General features: G+C 44.9%; 1 protein-coding gene across 1 annotated transcript in view; it reads right to left on the bottom strand.

Moving 5' to 3' along the window:
- Window positions 1–14,426: 14,426 nt before the first annotated feature.
- The window catches only part of SUCLG2 (succinate-CoA ligase GDP-forming subunit beta), a 235,023-nt gene continuing 227,639 nt past the window's right edge, over window positions 14,427–21,810 (bottom strand). Inside the window, exon 11 of the mRNA XM_087824543.1 lies at window positions 14,427–15,492. Within this exon, the coding sequence (XP_087680669.1) occupies window positions 15,377–15,492 (116 nt within the window). The 3' untranslated portion in view covers window positions 14,427–15,376. The remainder of the gene's footprint in view (window positions 15,493–21,810) is intronic.

Consider the following 21,810-nt stretch of genomic DNA (forward strand, 5'->3'; position numbering starts at 1 on the left):
CCCTTGATTAAATCTGCAAACTCTTCACCTTTGCCAGGTTGTGTTACTTAATCAAATCACTGGCATGCTGTCGGGTCCCATTCACCAGTCCTGCATGTACTCAAGGGGAGAAGATTATACAGGGTGGATACACCAGAAGGTGGGGATCTTAGGGGTGTTAACCTAAAAATAAAAGACCAAAGTGAAAGGCAACAAACATTTCTTTGAGATCCAAAGAATAGCTACCCTGGAGGCACTGATTCAGGCAGACACCCAAACAGGGTCCTGATTAGCAGGCAACGGGAAGGGGAACAGTTACTTGACTAGTAGGAAGGAATTTCTAGATGCAGATAAGCTAACATAGTGATGCTAATTCTAAAGGGGCTTTTACATTTTTAGTTTAATACTCATAATATCAGCTTTCCTGTTATCCTGCAAACAGTTGTTTCGGATCCATGGCTGTTTTAGGACCAGTCCAAAGGTTATTCTGCCTTGTTTCAACATTCCCTGGTTTGGAGGAGTAAGCCCTGCAGGGCAGTTCCTCTGTGATGGCAGCTCTGACCCCACTTTAAAGTGGCTCCATTTATATTAATTTTATAGGGGGTGACTTAGAATTCTGCTTACCGTATTTCCCCTCTGATCCCAAACAATTCCCATCCTTCGCAAATACAACATTTATTCACCCACCCAAGGTTCCCCCACTTCTCACCCTGTTACAGCATCAGTTCACAGTCCACAAATAGGAAAATAAAATAAAAAGAAATACAGCAAACTTTATCAGCTGAAAGGGAGAAATAAAATAAATAAACATGAGCAACAGAAGACACAAAATAGGGTTGTAGAAAGAAATAAACCAATTATCACAATAAATATAAATAAATTATATTCATTAAAAATATGTAGATTTTCCAAATGTGTAAAAAATACAAAAGCCAACTATATGTTTATTACAATAAAAACCTAAAGAAAAATATGGAAAGATTAGAAGTTAGGAAATAAAAATGATATGTCATTAAAATGGTAACTCCCCAAAAAATCTGGGGTTATAATATAGAATTAGACAAAACAGAACTGAAGTCAAAAACATTGCTGAGGATAAAGAAGAGCACTAACAATGATAACACAAGAAATAACCTCCCCAGAGAGAAAATGATCATTAATTTATACACATCTAACAACATTACCTAAACTATATATGAAGACAGATTGAAACAAGACCTTTGTTACTCAGGTATAATTGACATATAACATTATGTAAGTTCCAGGTGAACACCATAGTGATTCGGTATTTGCATACATTGCGAGATGATCACCGCAATAAGTCCAGTTACCATCTGTCACCATACAAAGTTACTTTTTTTTTTCCTGGTGATGAGATGTCTTAGGATTTATGCTCTTGGCAATTTTCAACTAGGCACTACTATATTATTGACTATAGTCACCAGGCTGTACATTATAGCCCAGGACTTACCATTTTATAACTGAGAGTTTGTACCTCTTGACCTCCTTCACCAGATTCGACCACCCCAACTCCCCTCCCTTCTAGTAACCACTGTTCTGTTCTATGAGTTTTGCTTGTTTTTTCAGATCCCACATATAAGTGAAATGCTATATTTGTCTTTCTCTGTCTGACTTATTTCACTTAGCATAATTCCCTCAAGGTCCATCCATGTTTTCATAAATGGTAAGATTTCATTTTTAATGATTAAATAGTATTCATGTGTGTGTGTGTGTGTGTGTGTGTGACATCTTCTCTATCCATTCATCTACTAATAGCCACTTAGGCTGGCTCCATACCTTAGCTATTGTAAATAAAGCTGCAATGAACACAGGGGTGCATGTATCTTTTTGAATTAGTGTTTTCATTTTCTTTAGATAAATACCCAGTAGTGGAATGCTGGATGACATGCTGGTTCCACTTTTAATTTTTGAGGAATCCCCATACTGTTTTCCATAGTGACTGCACCAATTCATATTTCTACCAACAATGCAGAAGAGACCCTTTTTGTCCATCCACACCCTCACAACACTTGTTATTTCTTGTCTTTTTGATAATACCCATTCGAACAGGTGTGAGGTGCCATCTCATTATGGTTTTGATTTGCATTTCCCTCATGATTAGTGATACTGAGCATCTTTCCATGTACCTACTGGCCATCTGTATGTCTTCTTTGGAAAAATGTCTATTCAGGTCACCTGTCCATTTTTAAATTAGATTGTTTGTTTTTTTTCTATTGAGTTGAATGAGTTCTTCATATACTTTAGATATTAACCCCTTATCAGATACATGATTTGCAAATATTTTCTCGCATTCAGTAGTTTCCCTTTTCATTTTGCTGTGCAGAAGCTATTTAGTTTAGTGCAGTCCCATTTGTTCACTTTTGCTTTTGTTGTCTTTTCTTTTGGAGTTATATCCAAAACTCATCATCATAGCTGATTTCAAAGAACTTATCACCAATGTTTGCATCTAGGAGTTTTATGATTCAAATCTTTAATCTGTTTTGAGTTAACTTTTGTGTATTATGTAAGATAGTGATCTAGTTCATTATTTTGCTTATATCTGTCCATTTTTTTCAACATCATTTATTGAGGAGACTGTTGTTTCCCCATTGTATATTCTTGGGTCCTTTGTTGTAAATTAATTGACAATATATGAATGAGTTTATTTCTGGTATCTCTTTTCCGTTCCATCGTTCTATGTGCTTTTTCTTTATGCTAATACCATAGTGTTTTGATTACTATACCATTGTAATATAGTTTGGAATCAGGGAGCATGATGCTTCTGGCTTTGTTTTTCTTTTTTTAAAAATATATCTTTATTGATTTCAGAGAGAGGAAAGGAGAGGGAGAGAGAGAGATAGAAACATCAATGATGAGAGAGTCATTAATCGAGCCTGCAACCCAGGCATGTGCCCTGACCGGGAATCGAACCCCGATCGCCTGGATCCTAGGTCGATGTTTAACCTCTGAGCCACGCCCGGCCGGGCCTGGCTTTGTTTTTCTTTCTCAAGTGTGCTTTGGCTATTTCATTTCTTTTTGTGATTCCATACAAATTTTGGAATTGTTTGCTCTATTTCTGTGAAAAAAATGCCATTGAAATTTTGATATGCACTGCATTACATCTGTAGATTGCTTTGGGTTGCATAGATATTTTAACAATATTAACTATTCCCAATCCATAAGCATGGAGTATCTTTCCACTTATTTGTGTCTTCTTCAGTTTCTTTCATCAATGTATCATAATTTTCAGTACACAGGTCTTCACCTCCTTGGTTAGATTTATTCCTGGGTATTTTATTCTTTTTGATGCAATTGTAAATGGGATTATTTTCTTAATTTCTCTTTCTAATAGTTTGTTATTAGTGTTTAGAAATGCAATAGATTTTTGTATATTGATTTTGCACCTTGCAACTATACTTAAATCATTTATTAGTTCTACCACATTTTTGGTGGAGTCTTTAGGGTTTTCTGTGTATAAAATCATGTCATCCACAAATAGTGATAGTTTTACTTTCTTCCTTTCCAATTTGGATACTTTTTCTTTCTTTTTCTTACCTAACTGCTCTGGCTAGGACTATGTTGAATGAAAGTGGCAAAAGTGGGCCTTCTTGTCTTGAAACTAGGAACTTTTAAACTACTCTGTTAAAATTGGATAGACCAAGCTAAAAAAAACTTAATAGAGGAAAATTTGAAAATAGAATTATGATGTTTGATTTAATAGCAATATATTAGATTTTGTGCCAATTCATTCTTTTCAAATACAAATGTGCCATTTATAGTAATTAACTATATCATAATAAAAATATGTTAACAAACTTCAAAGTTTCTCTACTATACAGATTGTTCTCAGAGAGTAATGCAATTAAACTAGAAATCAAGATTTAAAATATAGCCCAGTCAGGCGTGGCTCAGCGGTTGAGTGTTGACCTAGGATCCAGGCAATCAGGGTTCGATTCCCCGTCAGGGCACATGCCTGTGTTGGGGGCTTGATCCCCAGTCAGGGGCTTGCAGGAGGCAGCCGATCAATGACTCTCTTATATGAGAGTTTCTATCTCTCTCTCTCTCTCTCCTTTCCTCTCTCTGAAATCAATAAAGATATATTAAAAAAAAAAAAAAAAAAGAACTAATGGATTTAATTGGCATTTACCGAACAGTTCATCCCAAAGCAGCAGAATACACATTCTTCTCAAGTGCACATGGAACATTCTCAAGAATAGATGATATGTTAGGCCACAAAACAAGTCTCCACAAATTCAAGAAGATTGAAATTATATCAACCATCTTTTCAGATCACAATGCTATGAAACTAGAAATCAATCACTATAAAAAAACTCAAAAATATTCAAACACGTGGAAGCTAAATAGCATGTTATTACACAATGAATGGGCAACCAATGAGATCAAGGAAGAAATCAAAACACTTCATGAAAAATAACAAAAATGACCAGACAACAACCCCAAATCTATGGGACACAGCAAAAGCAGTCCTGAGAGGAAAGTTCATAGCACTAGAGACCTACCTCAAGAAATAAGAAAAAGCTCTACTAAACCATCTAACCCTACAACTAGAAGAATTAGAGAACAGCAAGAAAAGCCCCAAGGAAGTTGAAGGAAGAAGATAATAAAGATTGGTACAGAAATTAATGACATAGAGACTAAAAAACAATACAAAAGATTAATGAAACCAAGAGCTGGTTCTTTGAAAAGATAAATGAAATTGCTGGACCTTTAGCCAGATTCACCAAGAAACAGAGAGGACCCACATAAATAAAATCAGAAATGAAAGAGACGATATAACAACTGACCCAACAGAAATACAAAGGATTGTAAGAAAATACTATGAGCAACTATATGTCAACAAACTGCACAACCTGGATGAAATGGGAAAATTCCTAGAAACATACACTCTTCCAAAGCTGAATCAGGAAGAATTAGAAAACCTTAATAGGCCAATAACTACTAATGAAATTGAAGCAATAGTGAAAAAAAACTCCCAGCAAACAAAAGTCCTGGAACAGCTGGTTTTATAGGCGAGTTTTACCAAACAGTCAAAGTAGAATTAACACCTATTCTGCTCAAACTGTTACAGAAAATTCAAGAGGAGGGAAAATTCCCAAACTCTTTTTATGAGGCCAGCATCATCCTAATCCCAAAACCAGATAAAGTCACTACAAAGAAAGAAAATTACAGTCCAATATCCCTGATGAACATCGGTGCTAAAATCCTCAACAAAATACTAGCAAACCGTATCCAGCAGTACATTAAAAAGATTATACACCACGACCAAGTGGGATTTATTCTGGGGATGCAAGACTGGTATAATATCCATAAATCACTAAACATGATACATCATATAGACAAAATGAAGTACAAAAATCATATGATCATATCAATAGATGCAAAAAACTCATTTCACAAAATCCAGCACCCATTTTTAATGAAAACTCTCAGCAAAGTGGGAATAGAGGGAACATACCTCAACATAATAAAGGCCATATATGACAAACATACAGCCAACTTCATACTCAATGGTCAAAAACTAAAACCATTTCCCTTAAAAACAGGAACAAAATTAGGATGTCTGCTTTCACCACCCTTATTCAACATAGTACTGGAAGTCCTTGCCACAGCCATAAGACAGGAAGAAAACATAAAAGGTATCCAAATTGGAAAGGAGGAAGTAAAACTGGTCATTATCACAGATGACATAATATTGTAGATAGAAAACCATAAAGACTCTACCAAAGTAGTACTAGATTTGATAAATGAATTCAGCAAAGTAGCTGAATATAAAATTAACATCTGAAAATCGATGGTATTTTTATACACCAACAATGAATTCTCAGAAAGAGAAACTGAAAAAACAATACCATTTACCATTGCAACTAAAAAAATAAGATACCTAGGAATAAATTTAACCAAGGTAGTAAAACACCTGTACCTGAAAAACTACAGGACACTGAAAAAAGAAATAGAGGAAGGCATAAACAAGTGGAAGAATATACCAAGGAAGAATATCATTAAAATGTCCATACTACCCAAAACAATCTATAGATTCAATGCAATCCCTATTAAAATGCCAATAGCATCTTTCACAGAGCTAGAACAAATATTGCAAAAATTTATATGTAACCAAAAAACACTCCGAATAGCTGCAGCAATCTTGAGAAAGAAGAGCAGAGGTGGAGGGATCACTTTACTGAATATCAAACTATACTACAAAGCCACTGTAATCAAAACAGCCTGGTATTGGTACAACAACAGCCATATAATCAATGGAACAGAACAGAGACGCCAGAAATAGACTCACAACATTATGGTCAGATAATATCTGACAAAGGAGGCAAGAAAATACAATGGAGTAGAGACAGTCTCATTAATAAATGGTGTTGGGGAAATTGGACAGGTACATGCAAAAGAATGAAACTAGACCACCAACTTTCACCATACACAAGAATAAATTCAAAATGAATAAAAGATTTAAATGTAACTGGTGAAACTATAAAAATCCTGGAAGAAAACATAGGCAGTAAAGTCACAGATATCTGACATAGTGGAATTTTCACTGATGCACCTTCTAGGGCAAGAAATTAAACAAATGGGACTACATCAAACTAAAACGCTTCCGCACAGCAAAAGAAAACAGCCTCAAAAAACAAAGGAACCCCAGAGTATGAGAGAACATATTTGCCAAGGATGCATCTGATAAGGGGCTAATTTCCAAAGTGTACGAAGAACTCATACAACTCAACAAGAGGAAGGCAATCAACCCAATTAAAAAATGGGCAAAGGACCTGCATAGACACTTCTCCAAAGAGGACCTACAGATGGCCAAGAGACATATGAAAAAATGCTCAACATCGCTAATCATCAGAGATGCAAATTAAAACCACAATGAGGTATCACTTCACATCTGTCAGAATGGCTCCATCAACAAATCAATAAATGACAAGTGCTGGCGAGAGTGTGGGGAAAGGGGAGCCCTGGTACACTGCTGGTGGGAATGCAGACTGGGGCAGCCACTGTGGAAAACAGCATGGAGGTTCCTCAAAAAATTTAAAAAATTAAAAAATTAAAAATGGAATTGCCCTTTGACACAGTGATCCCATTTCTAGGGCTGTATCTTAAGAATCCTAAAACACCAATCAGAAAGACTATATCTACCCCTCTGTTCATAGCAGCTCTATTTACAATAGCTAAGATCTGGAAACAGCCCAAGTGCCCATCAGTAGATGAGTGGATAAAAAGCTGTGGGACATTCACACCATGGAATACTACGCAGCTGTAAAGAAGAAGGATCTCGCACCCTTTGGGACAGCATGGATGGACCTGGAGAGTATTATGCTAAGCGAAATAAGCCAGGCAGAGAAAGACAAACATCACATGATCTCACTTACATGTGGACTCTACAGAACATAATAAACTGAAGAACAAAATAGATTCAGTGACACAGAAGCATGGAACAGACTGACGAATCCCAGAGGGAAGGTGGGGGTGGGTGGGTCGGTGGGGAGAGATTAACCAAAGAAACTATATGCATATATGCATAACCCAAGGACACAGACAGAAGTGTGGTGAAGGCCTGGGGCAGCGAGTGTGTGGGGGTTGAGGGGGGCAATGGGGAAAAAGGGAACATCTGTAATATTTTCAAAAATAAAGATAAATTTAAAAAAAATGAAAGGAAGCATACCAAGACATGGAGAGAGTTGCAGCGAAACTATTAGAGATTTCAATTTCCTTTTTAACATTTAAAAATTTCAACATATAAATAAAAGCATGATTGTATTTTTTATTGTTAAAAAAAATTAGTAACTTAGCAAAAAGATCATAGAGAACAACAGCATTTTTCTTCCCCTAAATCAACTCAGTTCAACAGTTGAAGAGGGGCCTCCCGCTCCTGGGAAGGTAAAGTACATGTAGCTTCCTCTCCTCTCAGTAAGTGCAACTAAAGGTCGTGCACATGACGTATTAAACCAGCTGACGCCGAAAGCGAAGAAGAGATGACCTCGGGACCCCAGGAATCAAGGAGCAACGAGGCGGCGAGCGTCCTGGATTTTCCTTTTGTGCCCTGTGCCCAGACTCGGAGCTGGGGAAGCTGGCAACCTGGCAAGGCCCCTGGGCACGGTCAGGAAATGCTGCCGCCAAAGCCTGCTCTTTCTACCCAAAGGACAGGAAAAGGAGCAGCCTCGCAGGACAGAAAACATTCAGGCCATCCCTCCTGCACTGCGGCAAACACGGGGGGCAGCCCGGCCTGGCCCCCGCCCGCCGGCGCCGCCCCGGGGGAGCCCGGGCTCCCTCCTTCCCCGGGCTGGAGGCGGCATCCCAGCCCCGTGTCCTGGCCAAAGCCGCGAGCTGTTGAAGCTGCAGCTGGCCCAGCAAGAGGCAGAGCTGAGCAGGGGAATGTTTAAGGCACTCAAACGTTCAGCGTGCAAAATATGGTAGTTTGTGCACGTGCCATGTGTGAGAAATATTTGCATTCACAGGTGAGCTTCATGTTTCCAATTATGGGTTTTTCTTCTCCTAGCTCATTAAACTACGAGGAGGCAGAGTTGACATTCTGTGAAAAATCCCCCACATGACTTTTCCTTGGAAGAATCACTGTCAATTCGAGAAAGCCTTCAGTCTTCCCAGGATTTCTCAAGGTGTTTTGTCATTTTTGTGGTGATTTTAGTTTCTGGATTCCATGATTCCTTCACATCTAGCTTCTAACCATCTGGGAGGATTTCTGGGGTCTGGCATATCCACGCGGCAAAGTCTCAACGCTTGTTGGTCACAGCTTATCTAGGTGCTCACACAAGGTAGTTGACTGAATGGTCTCAAGGATAACCATTTTAAACTTCAATTTAATATATTAGATTTATGTAATTAAAATTAGGTAAGTGTGTGGGGCAGCCTGACATGAAAAACAATGGAATCTATTAAATATGTACAACTTGAATGTTTAAAGGAATTTTAAAGTAGATGGGAGCATGGGTCAAAAGCCACTTAAAAGTGATTTGTTAAATTGGATGGATTTATAAATAGAAGATCTATCAGTTTAAAAAATAGGCTTTAAAATTTATAACCTCTTCAATTATTAGCTAATAAACCCATTTAAATCTCTGAAAAATCTTCCCGAACGGCATGATTACCATCTCTGGGAATTTCTTGCCAGGTTTCCTGGTGTTTCATTTCCACCTCTTGCCCAAGTCCTGTCCAGGCCCAGCGAGCGGTCCTAAGCCCACCAGGAGCATCCACTCCCCAAGTGGAGGGTCCGCCTTTACTTAACCTGTTTTCTCCCAGCAGCTGCCATGTTGCTGGGGAAGGGCAGATGTTAGAGAAACATGCCTTTGAATTAAACTTAATTAGCTACATCTTTCAAGCTCCATTTTAAAATGCTGTATGCTGGGACAGTGGCCCTGAAGAGGTTTTGTCAAATACTGGAATTTTAGATAACATGTTCAAAGGAAAAAAGACAGGAGGACCTGAATCTCAGCCGTATTTGCAGCTTGAGAGGTGACACCTTTGAGCAGCATCTGGCCCTATCCTGTCGTGTGGGAAGGGCTGTCGACGCCCCAAACATGCTTTTTATATGCAGGAGCTCAGTTCTGCTGGGCCTCCGAGGTGCGGGCTTGTCCTCACACTATGCTTCTTCCTAAATGGCAAGTTCGACCCTACTACATTTTAGACAGGACACTCTATGGTTTCAAGGAATCCAAATAACATGAAACACATCATTGATACATGACGACTCATGTTGGAGAAAAAGTGATTTCTAAGTATTGAACAAAACTGGGTGGGGGCATAGCTATGAAATAAACACTAGTTGAGAATATTATTTGTAAGACCTTACACGCATTTTCACTCTTACAGATGATTTGCATTGCAAATTAATTCAAGACCCCTACAGAGGGACTGTATAAATGCATTTATCTTTTTCAGTTGAATACATTCATCTACTAAGGAAACTTCTCCAGTTTCACTGGATGTTACTAAACTCCTTCCCACTGCTATAGCACTGTCTCCAGCCTTCACCTCTCCTGCCCTGTCTTCTGCCTTGCGGGTGGTTTGTGTTGGGGAAAGCAGTGAATTAAGGGGAAGGCACGTGGAATTCGTCCCTGGGAAAGGGCCCCTGCCTCAAGCACTGTGCGGGGCTGGGAAGGCCCATTCCCACTGTAGTCGGACAATCTGTCCAACTGCATAGGGCGAGTTTTCAGCTTTGAAAGTCTGCTTCCCGAGGTCCGGGGTGCACTAAAAAGGTAATATATTCAAGAACCCAGCTTGCTGAACGCCTTTGCCTCTAGCATGCTTTCCAACTATCCACAACTATATTGAATTTGGGTCCTTTCAGGTTTAAGACGAAGAGCAGCGGCGTTGCTCAGGGTCCCCAGCAGCCACACCCCAGTTATGTGTTCTTGGCCCTGCTCTTACCTTCCCTGGGACGCAGTGCTCCGGTCGCACAGCAGGAACGACAGGCTCAGAGGCGCTAAGCGGGTCAGTGGAGGCGGCCCGGGTGACCCCGCGCAGCAAGCACCGGGCAGCGCGAGTGTCTGGGTGGGAGGAACGCAGCCGGGGCCGCAGCCGGGGCCCATCGCGTCCCATCCCGGCCACGGGACCCACGCGCTGCCCGACACGCAGCTCCCAGCAACTGCGGCCATCGGCCAAGTGAAACGCAAGACTAAAATTCTGTTCTCGGCTAGTGGCCACGTGCTGGTCGTGCCACTGCCATCGTCACGGAAGGCGATCCTGGACACCGGTGCAGCAGAAACGGAAGAGCCACACGCGAACCGGGGCCCAGCCGCCCTTCTCCACTCCCTGGGGACGCCAGCGGGCAGTGTGCCCCGCGGCGTTCGTGTCCTCGGTGGTCACCTGGAATCGCCCCTGCGGCAGTGCCGTGTGGACAGTCCACTGAAATCACGGTTTTCTCGCTTCGTTACCCTCCTCCCAGGGCCCCACGATGAAGCCGCGCGCAGCGCAGCCTCCAGCAAACGCTTGGAGGCCGAGGCGAGGCCGGGCCGGCGCTCAGCGCGCACAGCCCGATGCCCTTCCCGGCGCCTGCGGGCAGCTGAGACGCGGCGCTCGGAGGCACACCAGGCCCCTGCGGGGATGGAGACGCAGAGCAGCATCACTGAGCAGGTCCTCGTTGGCCAATGGCCTTTGGAGACTAGCAGGTTCTTACCGCGTTTCAAATGAAAAGATCAAGGACCACACTCCCTACTTTTTTTTTCCTTTAATGCTTAAATCTGCTCTTTGCAGGTTTGGAAGCAATAATTTGTTGCTGTCATTTGAGAGGAAATACTGTATTTTTAAAATTTATCTTAAGAAGGGTTTGGCAAACCTTCTCTGTAAAGAACCAAATAGTAACTATTTCAGGGCCACAGGTCCCCAGCACAGCCCCGTAACTGCTGTGGTGGCCTGAAAGCAACGCAGACGATATGTGCATAAGTGGGCCTGGCTGGGTGCAAGGAAACAATTTCTAAAGTGGCCCCTCAGCCTTAGCGTGCCAAGTCCAGAGCTAGGCCACAGACACCATATCCTTCCTCACTTTTTCTGTTAATCCTTACCCGAGGATATTTTCCCATTGATTTTAGGCAGAGTGGCAGGGAGGGAGGAAGAGAGAAACATCAATGCGGGAGAGACACATCGACTGGTTGCCTCCTGCACGCACCCTGACTGGGGCCAGGGAACCAGCCTGCAACCCAAGTACGTGCCCTTGACTGGGAATCGAACCAGCAACCCTTTGGTGTGTGGGCCAACACTCTAACTACTGAACCACACCGGCCTCGCCTCCCTCCTCCCTCTCGCCCACAATGCTTTTCACTATCGTTTCTTTATTTTAATTTTTAAAAAATATCTATCTTTATTGATTTCAGAGAGAGGAAAGGAGAGGGAGAGAGATAGACAGAAACATCAATGATGAGAGAGTCATTGATCAAGCCCGCAACCCGGGCATGTGCCCTGACCCGGAATAGAACCCGGATCGCCTGGATCCAAGGTCGACGCTCAACCGCTGAGCCACGCCAGGCCAGGCTATTTTAATTTTTGAACATATATCACATCCTGACCACTGACAAATGACCACTGACTTTTAAATGTTTAATTTATAAATGTCAAAATATATTTTTTCTTTCATTTTATTAAGGCGTTAAAAAACAAGTTTTCTTTAGGATAACCACACACACCCCCGACAGAAAATTGAGAAGAATGCACATAGCATACAAATTGTAAAAGAAGCAATTAAAAACAATCCGTGGATCTAGTCAAGCCATTTAAAGTTTCTTGGTTATTTTACTAATTCATGAATTGAGTTACAACTTAAATAGGAGCCCAATATTGAGCTAAGTGCTTCAATGCCATTGTTTCTTAGGTGGACATTACTGTTCGAGACAAATAAATTAAGGTGAGCTGTTTGGATGGCTCAGGCAGCAGGTACACAGAGCACCTGGTGACGTGTGTGGGCAAAAGTGGCTCCGAAGAATTGGTGAGAAAACAGAACAGTCATGCAACTTTAGAACTGGACGTGTCCTTATGGAATATTGTTAACCTCATGGCATTATGGTTGATGAGTGTGGCTGTCATCTCTTCTTTTTCTTTCCCAGAACACACTGTTTCTTCTAGCTGGACCTCCAGTTCTCCTTGCAGAACCCCCCCCCCTCCCTCCCTCCCTCCCTCCCTCCCGCTCAGCTTTGACAGCCAGGTGAGGCTGGTTTTGTCCTCAGGTCAGCAAGTGGGTATTTAGCCCAGACTGGACTCACCAGAGCCCTGTACACTCACCAGAGCCCAGAGGACTGGTTCAGAGATAGGGTCCTAACCCAAAGTCGGTCCTCTCCATCCTGGGGGGTTTCTTAGAATTACCAGGAGAGAGAAGCTTCCTTCCTTCCTCTTCCCTCCCTCCCACTCTCCCTGTTTCTCTTATTTTCTTTTTTCTTTTCTCTCCCCCCACAGCCTCTCCTCTTTTAGGGCTGCTAAGCTTGACAAAATGTATGTGGGGTGGCAGCCACTCGACCACCTTGTGGAAAAGACCCGCCTGAGGCTGCAGCCGGCAGAGAGAAGCTGGTCTGAGACGCAGCGTCTCCGGTCTGATGGCCGAGTCTCTGGGGGCAGCCTTTACTACAACCAGAAACCTCTGTCTTCATAATCAGAGCAAAACAGTCTCCCCTCTTTTTCTTAAGCTTGAGTTGGGTTTTTGTCATTAAAAAAGAATCTGGGTAATAATAGATTAATTGACTCAAATAAATGAACCTTTCACATCCTCTAAATGGGATGCTTGTTCTAGGAGACGGACATGTTCAAATCTTACATGCAAAGCAGTTCAGGTAACGTGTGTACTACCCTGTAAGTTTCCTGGGCTCCAGGTACCAAGTTTAGATAGCACCTCATTTCAAGGATATTCTGGCTTAGGATGGAACAGAATCAAGTTTAAGAAAATATTGATCAGATTTAAAGTAAATTCTTTTTCATATTTACATATAGTACAGGTGAGACAAAGACTTGGAGGGGATGCTGGGAGGTCAGCAATACAGGGCACTGGAGTAGGCAACACCGAGGACTTCAGATCCACTGCTAGCAGCACTGCCCCCGATTCATCAGTAGAGCTGGGCCTACACACACCAGCTTTCATCCTGCAAATATTTATGGAATCTATACTTGTGCTCAGTACCAGGGACAGATTTGAGCAATATAAACTCAGACACTTGGAGGTCCTAAGAAAAACAAAATAAAACTTATTTGATAAAATAAAAGAGGGGTTGGCTACTTCCTTGTTATTAACCCTCTTATAAAATGATCACGTAATTCAATTTCCTTAGAGCCCCTCCAAACTGGACTGATCAGAAATATCAATACACATGTAATATGAACACAGGTCTTTACAAAGAGCAAAACACTAAAATGTGCTGATTTTTGTGTACTTGAAAAAATATATATTATTTCTTTTACCATACTAACATTATTAAACTATCAAAAATCAAAACACATTAAAAAAGACATTACTGGTATTTTTCATTCATTGCAAAACAATTAAAAAGGACATGGCAAATATGGAGCTGTAACGTGACTTTTCAACTTGTGTCCATGTGAAATTTATGAGAACTGATTAGAAACAAACAAGAGTCTGGTCTGCTGCGTATTTGTTTGTTGATAGGAAAACTTAATGCTGGCAGCTGAACCTCGTTAGATGGGAGTTTATGCCTGCCCATTTCCTGTAGCTTTATGTAGACTGAAGTCCCAGTTGAACCTGTTAGATATGTGCGACACTTACCTGGGCTTCTGGTTTGTATATAACTATTATTCTTTCATTGACTAATCTCCTAACAGAAATGGTAGCTGATAAAGTTGAGTGGAACTGGAATAATCCTGGGACCATATAACCCATATATAACCCCAACTTTCTAATTTTGGACATATGCCTTAATAAAAGAAAAATTATTTAAGAAATAATATTGACTAAAATGAGAACTACACAGATCTTAGAGCTTACAAAACATAGAATTTTATTTAAATTTGTGTACAAATAAAGATTTAGCAAAATATCATCCTAAACCTAATTCATTCCCCTCCCCACAAATGAACATTATGGAAAAACCCACTCCCTTAATTACATTTCCCAAGCTGGTAGATTATGGGGACCAGGAAGGGGGGGGGGGAAGATGATACACTCACAATAAAATTACAGTGATGTCTCCTCTTGGAATGTCTTAATTACATCTTGGAATGTGTTTAATTACAGACATTTCCACAAGAATCAGCTCTCTCCAGTTTTCACATTAAATGAAATCTTCTAAAAAATCACAAAAAAGGCTTGTGGAATTATTTTTTCAGTGAGGTAAGGAGTATATTCAATATTAAGGCAGATGGTAGAATCCATGGATGGACTATCACACAGGAGTGTGGACCCTCCATTGTAAAATATACTTTGGAATGTTCATGGATTTTCCATACAAGGGCTGGAATCAGAAACTTGGAAAAACTGATAGTGTGTAACTGCTATTTGTCTGACTGTCTTAGCGGCATCTTTTTGAGAGTTAATCTGTTAAATGTAGTTTTAAGGCCTGTGAGTTTTTTATTATACAGGATTAAATGTCCACCAAAGCTGCGGGCAGTGAATGGGGATCTCTTTGGCCACACAGGCTGCTCCCCAAAGCCAGCGACACCATGTCTACTGAGCAGGCTCACGGTGACAGAAAGGTGTGAGAACACAGGGCGCTAATTTAGTGAAGACGTAAGTGAAATCAGGTTATTCAGGCTGTACAGACATCTGGTTCAAGAAGATGGGGAGTTAAGATTTTTCATACAATGATTCTTGTTTCTCCCCTTCCCATGTTTTACCCCAGTGAGATAACCATTTCTTTCACAGTGAAGAGAGAACCACCCCTTTCACAGCAAATGGACCTCTTCCTCCAGGGACCAGGACGAAGGATCACTTCTTTGCCACGCTGGCCACGGCCTTCTTGGCTGCATCCTCCAGGTCGACGGCCGAGGTAATGGGGAGCCCGCTGTTGTTGAGTATGTTCTGGGCCTCGCGGGCATTGGTTCCTGGAAGAGGGCACCGTGGACAGTCAGTGAAATGAAACGGGAGGTGGAGCCCCAAGAGGCAAAGCCTACAAGGACGGGATGCCTGTCTCACCAACAGCAGTCAACTACGACTCAGCTTCAGCTCCTTATGGGGCAGGAATGGCTACTTAAATAAATCCAGATGACACTTTTTTTTCTCTTTTCATCTAAATGTCTAGCATTAGAAAGATACTGTCTATATTTTCTCTGGCATTTAAAAAATGAAAATAATGAGGTTCTTATAAGATTGTGAAAAAAGAAAGATTAGCAGCCACTTGTTCAAGGAGTTTGAAAAGGAAAATCTTCTGAAATGGATTTATACCTTGATTGAAAGTCTGAATACGGAATCTAAAGAAAAAGTTTTGTGTAAATATGAGCAAGACGATGAAAACCCAGGGTATCGGACGGCCCGGGATACTGGCTGTCAGAGCCACACGCGAAGTGCAGGGGACCAACCGATGGTTCCAACCCGCGCACCAGGAAGAGGGTGAAACACAGGTCTAAACAACGTCCTGACCGGGAGGATCACGGGACGGGATCTCTACCAAGCAGCGGTCCAGCTAGACAAGAACCTGAAAGCCAGGACGTCAGAGAGACTGACAGACGCTTTGACTGATAAAAGCTGAGATTACTGATCATCCAGTCAAGCAAGTTGAATGTGGTTTGGGCCACGCCAGACGTCCTGCAACGCAGGGTCTGAGTCGTGGCCTAATCTGAGATCTGAAGCTGGAGCCCACGGCTCTGGAGGAACGACAGTCCGTTTCTGTTTCTGCCTCCTCCTATATAACACAAGGGCAAAGGCCCTGCTGACAGCGCTGCAGCCTCTGATGGCACCTCCCGGCCATTCCTGGTGGATGTGCAGCATCTGCTGGCCAAGTCACCCACCCGAAGGTTTGCTGGGACTACTTCACATGCGAAATGCTTTTCTGTCCTTTCAGAGTGAATAAGCCCCTAGGAGAAATGTGATAAAATTTAAGAATCTAATGAAATATCTCATCTTACATCATTTCCTGTGCTTTTATCTAGTTAGCAAGACAGAGCCTATTTATAAACAAAGGCCTTGAAACCCAGGCTGCAGAGCACCTGAGAATGCGAGGAGAAAGGGGGTGCGGGGTCAGCAGGCTTCACAACAGGTAAAGGCGAGTCCGAGAGGGACAGAGAGGTGAAAAGGCGACGTCGTACTGATTGTCTGGGCCTGGGCCCACGGAAGCAGGGGGAGGGCACACTGGGCCCTGGGTCTTCGGCTCAGTGCTCACTGGCCGCTGCTCGACGCAGGAATCTGACTGGTCGCTCTCTGTGGAGCCACAGCTCAAGGGGCAGCGCAGTCGTTAGCGGAAGCCCGGGCCTCATCCTGCCTCTGCCGTGCATTGGCTGTGTAGTTGGGTAAATCGTTCCACTGCTTTGAGCTCTGATTTCTTTATCTCCAGACATAACGTTACGACCGTCTTCCACATCACTAATGTTCACCAAGCACTTACATATGGCAGATAGAACAGTCAGAGGAGTCTTTCCAATGACTCGTTACAAGATACCTGAGGCACAGCGAGGTTAGAGAACGTTCCCATAGTCACGCAGGCTGTGGTGGCAGAGATGGGGCGTGAGCCTCATTCGCTAATCACACAATTCTAACTGTTAGAGAGCTATGCTGGCTGTTTCCCTGTAAACCGAGGACGAGAGTGCTGAGAGCAGAGGCTCTGACAAGAAGCAAAGCAAGTAACACCGTGAGAGCATTTTGTAAACGGCGAAGTGTCTTTGGGGACCAGGCCAGGGTCCAGCAGATTTGTGCTCCTCTTCCAGGGTAGGGCTGGGCCTGGGACGTAGCTGCCCAACCAGGGTGTGGTGCCAAGGCCCCCTTGCATGATCATGTGACCGAGTTCTGGCCACTGGAGGGCAAAGGGATACAAAACACATGCCCACAAAGTCTCCAATGTGGCCCTCGGCACCGTCCTCCCTGCCTGCCTCTGGGACCACAGCCGGACAACCCAGAGGCACCTTTCTGAAGAGGCGATGACTCCCTCAGCACGGACACTCGGTCCCCTTCTTGGACTTCATGCGCATGAAAAAGTCTCTGACATTTCAGCATCTCGTTACAGAAGCTAGCATTACTGTAATGAAGTTTCACTTTGGAAATGTGGCAGGCAGCTTCCAAAAGGACCATGCCTACCTCCTGGTGTTCACGACCCTGGGCAGCAGAGGGCTGGATCCAGCCACCTGCTTCTAAGGACTAAGGAGGTAGCAAAAGCGATGGATGCCACTCTGGTGACCAAGTTACAAAAAGCCCATGATTCTGTCTGCTCCCTCTGACTCCAGCACTGTTCACTGAGGAGGCAAACTGCCAGCTGCCCTGCAGGACATCCGAGGCAAGGAACTGAGGGCAGACTCTGCCAGCAGCCAAGGAAGAACTGTGGCCTTCGGTTCCCCAGCAGCCACGAGTGCACCTGTTAAGCCTTGATATGATCTTGCCGTGAGTGACCCTGTGCCTCAGCGCCCGGCCACGCCACATCTGATTCCCCACTGCAGAAACTGAGCTCATCAATGTTTCTGGTGCTGAGTTGCTAAATTTCGGGGCAACTTGTTAATTAATGCACATGTAAAGATCTATCATTTCATTAATACAACCTCAGTGTGCAATCCGGTTCATTTGGTCGTTTCAGCCAAAGTCGCAGGGGTTGGAAAGTAGGGCAGAGGATAGGCAGGCAGGCGCTGGAACCAGGGGAGGAATCCCCCCAGTGATCCGTAGGCGGGGCTTCCGCTGGGCAGTGGCACAGCCGCAAGCAAGAGCCCGACCCCCACAGAACCAGCCAGTCTTTGGGCCAGAAGGTGGGAAGTAAGTAAACAGGTACATTTTTATCTCCTTCAGCACAGACATGGACTAGAATTCTTTCCCCAACTGTCCTCCAGTCTGCCAGGGAAGAATCAAAGGTAAGATACAAAAGGCTCTCCTCCTCCTTCCCTTTTCTTCAGAGCACCCTCCAATCTCAACACGCGGCTCCCAAGGCTCCAGGGTCACCCGAGGAGGTGGAGCCGTCTGCCTGCCTCTCCTCGGCCCCTCGCAGGGTGAGCCTGCCGTGCCCGGGCTGCACCGGGCCTCCGAGCTCTGTGTGGGGAACCAGATGGTGCAGGAACAGAGGAGCTAGTGGTGGCAAAAATCAGTGGAAGCAGCAAGAGCAGCGTCATTTAGCAGGAGTCTCGGTTGTTCCAGGGCTCTAAGTGCACCAGCTCACTTGTTCCTCAGCCAGGACCCCGAGGCGGCTGCTCCTCTTTCTCTCACAGGCGCGAGGACGGAGGCGCGATGACCTTAGAGGCCACTGCCTGGTAGCCGCTGGGAGGCAATGGCACAGGCATCCCACACGCCCTCACCGGTTCAATGGTTTCTGGAGCCAATACCTGAAATACCTATGCTGAACCTTGACTGACTCCTTATGATTTTGTGAGTATATGTCATAATAATAATGTTGGCAATAAAATAGTCTCTACGTTTTGGTGGTTTACAAAGTCCTCCCATATTACTTCACCTGACCTCATGACGATCCTGAGCTAGGAGTTGATAAATCAGTCCCTTTCTTAGCCAGGAGCACTGAGGCTCTGCGACCGGCAGGATCCAGGGGCAGCATTCTTTGCTCCTGCTCTATTTTCACTTCCTGGGGACTCCTGCCTGGAGTTTCAAATGGGCAGCACTCGTCCATGCATGAGATCGCCTGAATCTCAATGGCGCTGTCGGTCAGCAGCAAAGATCACACACCATCAGGCTGTGTGCTCTCTCCAACCTCCCGTCTGGCTAACCCTGCTCTGCCCAGGACCCTGCTGGAGGGACCAGGGTGTCCCCTGAGGCAGAACCGATTGTTCCCAAACACTGAACGACTGCACCTGACCCACGAAGGTCCAAACGCTGACAGTGGTCGTTAGCTCGTGCAAACAGACTCGCTGTTCTCATAGTTGGAATGGGTGGCTCCCACAGCAGAACACGGCAGCATGGAAGGACTCAGTCGCAAGCAAGCAGGCAGGAGGGCGGCGGGCATGGGGGCGGAGCTGTGGAGCTGGTGAACAGGAGGGATGCCCCAGCCGACCCTTCTCTCGCTCGGGGCCAGCTTCGCTATGGTCCCTGCCCGTGCAGAGAACTGCCACTCAGCTTCAGGGGAGTCCCCTTCTACATGCAGGGCTGAAGTAAACCCTTGACTCTCCCCAGAGACAAATGGGTTGCTCTTCCTTGCAACCAACTAGCCTAACTAAATCAGCTAATTAAAATCCTCTTCAGCACCCAGCTTAACCCCAGCTGTTTCCAAGGGGAAAATGCCTGGTCTGGGAATCTGTGACGTTGCAGACAGGCTGGGCCTTTGGCCTCCCAGCCGAGCTCCACTGCCCTTTCTGCCTGGCCGATGCCCATCTGTTCATGAGGTATCTCTTTAAACGGCATTTCTTTGGGGAAGCCTTCTTTTTACCACCTCCCAACCCCCAAACTAGAGCACGGGATTGTAAGTGAGCTTCCAGAGTACCTTGTGTGTTCAGATTGTAGACTACTGGGGTCGCTTACAGACATTTCTCTCATCCCACCAGACACAAACTTCACAGGCTGACACCTGGTTAGGCTCGCTCCCCAGGATGCCTCCGGCTCAGCACAGCGCCTGTCCCACAGGAGGGACTTGTTCATGGACCCAACAACCACGGGCCAAAGGGCTCACACATGCAAAGAGTGCTGTTGGGGACGGGTGGGGGCTACTCTTTTGATTGCCTGGCCCAACATCCTCAACTAACCAGTTTTGTTGTTTGTAATAGGGCCTAAGGAAAAGCAAGGAGGGGTCGTTCCTGAGCTTTCCGGGTTCTCCAGGAGCTTCTGCAGGGGCATCTCTGAGCAGGGTGGGCAGAGCAGCAGTGGCTAGTTCAGTGCCCTAGAGTGAGTCCTCTCAGCTGCCACCGGGCCTTTGCCCAGCAGCTCCTCACGGGCGGAGTGAGGCCCAGCTCCGGGTTCAGAGCCGGTGGGCGGGGCCGGGATCAGAGAGGACTCTAGCCTCCAGCTGCTCCTGCAGGGCCATATCAAATACCTAATTGCTTCATAATTTCAGGATCCACTAAAGTGAATTTTAATTATACTTGCAGTTACACTTTAATCACAGCCTTAATTATTAAGCATATACTAAGCACGCTCAGAACTCAGTAGTTTGGAAGGAATTTCACGTTGAAATATAAAGCTCAGGCACAGGCTCCGAGGAGAAACGGAGTGTGTGCAGAGGGACCCAGGTCAGAGGACAGTCTGTACACAGAGTGGGCGGTGGTGCTCAGAAACAGAGACAGATGTACACTCAGAAGAAGAGACAGACAGGTGGAGGCAGAGGGCGAGACACAGAAGGAGGCGGTAGAGTCAAAAAGAGACTGAGAGAAACGAGACACACACACATGCAGAAAGACTAATGGACAGACAGACAAGGGACATACAGAAGGAAAGAGACAGAAAAAAAGAGATTAAGTGATAGAAAGGATAAAAGAGGGAGGCTAGAGATACGGACTTTAGACAAGAGAGTAAGAGGCAGAGGGAGGGGTAGAAGAAAGAGAGATAGATGCCAGAGACACGTGATAAGAGAGGCTCATGAGGAACAGCCCAGAGCAGGACAGGCATGTGAAAAGACAGGGACAGAGAGATGAGGAAAAATGCGAACCTGCCAAGTCCCGTCCACAGCAGCCCTGCCCCAGCCCCGCCCCAGCCTGGGCCCAGCCAGCATCTCCCTGCCCTGGCCCTGCCCCAGCCCTAGCCAGCATCTCCCTGCCTTGGCCCTGGTCCAGCCAGCATCTCCCTGCCCTTGCCCTGGCCGTGGCCCTGGCCCTGCCCCAGCCCTAGCCAGCATCTCCCTGCCTTGGCCCTGGCCCTGGCCCTAGTGCAGCCAGCATCTCCCTGCCCTGGCCCTGGCCGTGGCCCTGGCCCTGCCCCAGCCCTAGCCAGCATCTCCCTGCCTTGGCCCTGGCCCTGGCCCTAGTGCAGCCAGCATCTCCCTGCCCTGGCCCTGGCCGTGGCCCTGGCCCTGCCCCAGCCCTAGCCAGCATCTCCCTGCCCTGGCCCTCGCCCTGGCCCTGGCCCTGGCCCAGCCAGCATCCCTGAATCACCACCTGGTCAGTCAGCCATCCACTCATGCTGGCCACTCCGCTGAACAGTTACCTGCCCACTGCATGCCTGATAGGGCAACGCACAGAGAATCAAAAGGGAACAACTTTAAAATGAAATCTTGCTCTACTGGTAGAGGACATTATAAAAAAGAACAATAGTAATTATTAAAGTCTTAAAAATTCTCCACCTCTCCATGGACCTCCTGC

The sequence above is a fragment of the Miniopterus natalensis genome, chromosome 15, assembly GCF_054644295.1.
Source record: "Miniopterus natalensis isolate mMinNat1 chromosome 15, mMinNat1.hap1, whole genome shotgun sequence".
Classification (NCBI taxonomy): Eukaryota; Metazoa; Chordata; class Mammalia; order Chiroptera; family Miniopteridae; genus Miniopterus; species Miniopterus natalensis.